Source organism: Papaver somniferum, chromosome 3 (assembly GCF_003573695.1).
Source record: "Papaver somniferum cultivar HN1 chromosome 3, ASM357369v1, whole genome shotgun sequence".
In the NCBI taxonomy this organism is placed as follows: Eukaryota; Viridiplantae; Streptophyta; class Magnoliopsida; order Ranunculales; family Papaveraceae; genus Papaver; species Papaver somniferum.
The window spans coordinates 226,615,477-226,621,106 of NC_039360.1; the positions used below are offsets into that span (position 1 = coordinate 226,615,477).

At 34.4% G+C, this 5,630-nt stretch overlaps 1 protein-coding gene and 1 long non-coding RNA gene across 2 annotated transcripts; both read left to right on the forward strand.

Annotated features, from left to right (window-relative positions):
• Positions 1-1,851: 1,851 nt before the first annotated feature.
• LOC113362192 (B3 domain-containing protein Os05g0481400-like) lies at positions 1,852-3,903 on the forward strand. The gene is made up of 6 exons (XM_026605146.1): positions 1,852-2,157; positions 2,260-2,328; positions 2,415-2,524; positions 2,611-2,758; positions 2,875-3,084; positions 3,500-3,903. Exons 1-6 carry the CDS (start codon positions 2,089-2,091, stop codon positions 3,617-3,619), a joined length of 726 nt encoding a protein of 241 aa, XP_026460931.1. The 5' UTR covers positions 1,852-2,088; the 3' UTR covers positions 3,620-3,903.
• Positions 3,904-4,160: 257 nt separating this feature from the next.
• LOC113362193 lies at positions 4,161-5,430 on the forward strand. The gene is made up of 4 exons (XR_003365600.1): positions 4,161-4,279; positions 4,389-4,448; positions 4,694-4,744; positions 4,858-5,430. It is a non-coding gene; the product is annotated as an uncharacterized LOC113362193 (long non-coding RNA).
• The last annotated feature ends 200 nt before the right edge of the window (positions 5,431-5,630 follow it).

The following is a 5,630-nucleotide window of genomic DNA, read 5'->3' on the forward strand; positions in this document are numbered from 1 at the left end:
GATATTGTCTCGTAAAGACCGTATCTCCAAGGGTGCGACAAAGTTTTTACACCGGCTGTCTGCGGGCCGAGACGAAGTTTTTACGTCTTCAGTACGACAACCACCACCACCACTTAATTAAGCGGTTATAAATAAAATATGGGTTTTGTGCTTTATATCCTGCAGGGAAAAAGAGAAAATGGTTGATTTGGATATTAATCAGCATTAACAGATTCAGAAATGGGATTTTCATTTCGGAGGAGTATTTAAAAATAGCTAAAATTAGTTTCAGATGTGGTCAAAAAATCCCTCTCGAAAGAAAAAAAATCATTTTTGAAACCTTATTAGTAGCCGTCATTAAGGACCAAATTTGAGCAAGGATATTTTTTTTTTTTGGTCTTAGTTGATTTTCTAAGTAAGAAAAATATTGTTTTTTTTTCCTTTTTTGGTGTCTTTTGACACATTTCTTCAACATTTAGGTGATTTTATCTTCGCTTTTTGGGTGATTCTTTCTTTGCTTGAAAAACGGTTATTTATTCGCTTTGATGGTGATTTTCAAGCGATTTTTTCTTCACTTTGATGGTGATTTGTTCAATCTTTGTTGGTTGTTTCATGGCTTGTTATCTTAGATTCAAAAACATCGAAGATTCAACACGACATCACTTTGAGTTCATCAACAAAAAGGATTCAAGGTTCATATATAAACGACTAATAGCTAACACTCTTTCTTTTTGGAGCATCTCTTATTAAGAAGACAAACATTCAAAATGATATGAATTGATTCCAGATTATACCAGCTTTTCTCTCAACTTCTCATACAAAAATTGAATACCTTTGCGGTATTTTGCTATTTCTCTTCACGATTTACATGTAATTGGTAGCTTTATTTGTATTTTGTTTTATTTTTTTTTGTATTTTGATATTATTTTTCTTGTAAACAATCATCTAATCACCTTTTTTTGGGTTGAATGAATATGATCTGATTGTTCATCAAAAGAAAAAAAAAGTTTCAGATTTAATTTTTTATGTCTAATTGTAATTGATTAATTCCTCTTGCTCGTAATGCAGAGGTGTGCCTTCCGAAGTCATTCATGCATACCAGCAAATAACAATTCTGTAGTCTAACAAAAAAAATGACAACATGGAGAGTGGATGCAAAAGATAATGAAAACTAAAAGACACTCCTGTAAGTTTCAAAAAAATTCACTCTCTTCATGGATAGTGTGGTGCACTTAGTCAGTTTTATATGCTAATGCCCAACAACCGCCAAACAATTAGGTTATTTGGGATTTGAGTTTCAAGTATTTGTTCTTTTTGACATATTGGTTTAGATAACAAATATGAAAACATAACTTTCAGGATTAGAAATGAAAACATATTTGAAGTATTAGCTCAAATTTCATTGTCGTTTGGACTCTAAAGAGAAATTTGTGTGGATTTTGTACGATAATGTTCATAGATCCTCCCTCTTAGAAGAGCTATTAGAAGAGATATTCAAGAATTAACCTATATCATTTTTAACTTGCACTATGAAAATGTTCGAACATCTTTTAAACTATCATAATGAAGAGAATGATGATTTATATTTTGATTTATGAAATTTAGCGATTATTCATTTATATATATATTTTTTTTGAAACGTTCGTTTATATATTTTCATAGACTTCAAATTTTTTATTCACTAGTACATTTAGGTAGGTTATTCATTTTTCCCCTCTGTTATCGATTTATCGAACATTCACCTATCAAGGTTAGACTTATTATGGGCCTCAGAATTGGGACAAACGAAAACAGGCCAAACAAACAGACCCTGATTGTAATAAGTGTGCGAATTTAAACCTGTACTTGTGCTCTTCAGTAAGTTAAGTCGAAGTTGGCTGCAAAAAAGAATAAAAAGAAAAGCAAACTCCAATCGATTCAAAATTTTAAACAGAAACCGAAATGCGCCAAAAATCTTTTCAGAAAACCAGAATCACATTACATGGATTCTAAATCTTACACCGGAAATACCAATCGTTATTCATTTACTCAGGTTCAATTTATTTTTTTCAAACCCTAGAAATAAGAAGAAATTGAACCCCAAATCAGAAAACAAGAAATTCAATTCTCATGGCACAAGGTAACTCCTACGAAGAAGCACGGAGAAAACGATTAGAAGATAATAAGAGACGATTTCAGGTCATTCTCAGTTGCCCTAATTCCTTTTTTGTCCATTTTTCTTTTAATTTTTTTACATTTTGTTGGATTAAATTGAATTCTTGTTTATCTGTTCAACTGAAGGAATTGGGTGTTTTAAAGATAGCAAGCAGTTTATCAGATGTTATCAAAGAGAAAAACAAGATTCCGAGGGTAAGGTTTTCGACTACTTAATCTGATCAGTTTGTTTGGTTCTTTTACTTTGTTTGATATGTATCTGTTCCACTGTAATGATGTAGAAACATAAAGTGAGATCAAATCCATATCCAGTGAACCCTGATTTAGTGAGATGCTCTTCACGACCTCGAAATCAAGTTGCTTACTACGAAGGGAAAAATCGCAAAACAAGGTATAATTTCTAGCTAAAGTGGAATCTATTTGAGTTGTTTGGGTGCAGTAACTCTTATATTCGTTTAAATGGTGATGAACTTGCAGCTTCATAGAAGGAGTTGCAACTGAAGCAGAACGATCCGACACATTGAAGCGTGCCAATAGCTTTCAAAGTGGTTTGCTGTCTAGAAACCCATCTTTTGTTAAATCACTGTCTCTTTCTTATGTGTGCCGGACCCGGAACTTTGGTCTGGTTAGTTAGAAAGATAACATTGATATTAAGTTCTCTAAGTTTTTATTTTGTTTCATTTGCATCGAATGATACTACAAATTGTTTATACTTACTTGCTCGTGTTTTTATTTGGGAAGTATATACCGTCGGAAATCTGCAACAATCACCTTCCTAAGGAACCAAAACTGAGAATTATGTTAGAAGATGGGAATGGTTCAGTGTATGGGACAAATTACAATTGGGTAACTGGGTTTATCAATACTGGATGGAAAACATTTTGTATGGATCATAAGTTGGATTTTGGTGATGCCCTGGTAATTGAGCTTATTAAGCCAACAAGATTTAAGGTAAGATCACCTTTACCAATCACGCTAATGTTTCACTTGCTAGTTTTATGCTCTATTTTTATGCATTATTTAATCTTCTTATGTCTGATTCATCTTTTCCAAAATAAAATGATGGCCGTGGTTCCAAGTAAATGCGAGGACTTTGCTTCACTTGATTATAGTCACGTTGTAGGATTTATTAGTTCTTTACGGAAGCCATTGCTACCTGCCACTTGAACATAGTATACAAAGCATTGTATTACGTTGAATGTAACATATGCCCGATTTCTTAGTTTATGAATATTCTGAATATTTCCTCAAAAACCATAATTTTGCTTTTCATAATAAGGTAGACATTTTGGGTGGGTATAAGCCTAGAACGTTTGTTCAATGACAATAGTTGTGTTAGATTTTATTGACAATCGAAGTTGTACAGGTACATATATTTAAGGTTTCCAACGATGTTGGTGATGTGAAGGTTGATGAACCGATCAAAGCTACAGAAAGTAAATCTTCCAAGACAGTGGATGCTGAAAGAATCTGCCAAAAGTTGTAACTCGAAAGAAGCTGAACACTGTGATGCAATTAACACTAGATCGTTGGTTAATCCGGAGACTAATTTTTTGCGGAAGAACTCGGACTAACAAAAGCTAAACTGGACAGTAGAAGGGAAATTTTGACGAAAAACTGTTGCAACACGATCCTTTTGGTCAGTTTAAGTATAGTACTAACGGATATTATTTTTATGTAGTAATATTATGTGTACAATGTACAATGTTATTCTGGATATTTGAATCTGAAACTGAAATACTCCAGTGAAGGGAGTATATTTGATGTGAATGTTTAGCTGGGACCTTGTTTGGGAAAATGCAGAAAGTGACCATTGTTCTGTGAATAGCTACCTTCTTTAGCCGTAGAGCTATGCTGAGGCCTGGCCTTCACAGCATCGGGCCATTGGCCAAGCAGTCTCTCGTTGAAGTCACTCTATCATCCGCCTTCTTCTGTGTCGCTCGCTCTTCTTCCTCCTCCACAGCGCCGCCATCTTCATCTTCTCTTATAACAACGCCACCACTACTATCTTCAGTACCTCCACCACCACTTATGAGTGACTTATAAATGGAATATGGGTTTTGTGTCTCATATTCCATGGAGAGAGAATGGTTGATTTGGATTTTATTCGGCATGGGCGGATCCGGAAATGGGTTTTTCATTGGGGGTTAGTATCTGCATATAAATAAAAGTGAGTATCTAAAAACTATTAAAATTAGTTTCAAATTTAATTTTTCATGACTAATTTTAATTTATTCCTCTTGCTCCTAAAGTAGATATAGTGTTGGAGAGTGGATGCAGAAGATGATGAAAACTAAAAAAAAAAAAATTCCCCTGTAAGTATAAAAAATAAAACAATTCACTCTCTTTGCGGATAGTGTTGTGCACCTAGTCAGTACTACATGCTAGTGTCCAGCAACCACCAAATGATTAGGGTATCTGAGATTTGGGTTTCAAGTATTTTGTTTGAAACACATCTTTTAGGTTTACTTAATGTGAGATCTGCCTATTCAATTTCCATTGTTAGTTGTACTTATGTATGCTCTAAACTTCTAATTTGTGCTTTGTTTTAAATTTTAAGGCGAAAATGGCGGATGTAATCAATCGAATAACCCCAGCTTCAACAACAGAAGTATGTATTGAATCAATTGTTCTTACTACAGAATTTAACTTTGTTGCAGCTATACTTAACACTGCTGTTAGTGGATTTATCAATGTGTACGCTAACTGCTAGCTTAAATGCAGGTTACCTTTTAATCCTATGACACCAACTGCATTTGTGCCACAAGGGAGTGTAGGTTGGACTGTGGTTGAACTTCAAGCTTCTCCACCTCAAGTGAAGGAGCAGTCTGGTAAGGCTAAAAAGCCCTAGCACTGAAAGTCTAGAACTCCATCTCAAACTCTGGTCATGAATCCCATAATGGAAGTCAGTCTTAGGAACAAACTCTTTGGTAATTCAGCTCTGATATCGACGAAAGTATGCTAGAATTTGCTCCGGGAGCTCAAGAAGTGTTAAAAGCACCTGAGATTTCTTACCCTTCACAAAAATTAAGCCTTGAAAGTTGTCCTCCTTCATGAGTAAAACGTTATTAATGAGACTTTACCAAATTCCAAGACAAAAAAGAAAGTAATGATCCATAAGACTCATACTCAAGTTCACAAGATCCATATTCTTGTTAACCCGTATACACGACAACACCTACTAATTTATTATTTTTTGTGTTGGGTTTAGGAATTCCCTATCGGGATCCTAGTTAGTAATTCGGGATTCGGCAAACGTACGGAACGGCAAATGTACGAGTATTATACGGTTTTATAAAATTCAGATTCGGTCCAAAATTCGGTCAATGGGACGTGATTCGTCAGTAATTCGGAGCGGTATACGTACGTGTATGATTCGATTTATAAATGTGAGTTCGTCTCTGAAAATTCGGTATCTATATATAACAAATAATTTGTATTTATAAGGTCATAGACCAATTTTTATGCATATGTGTGAGTTATTTAAAGAAAAAATA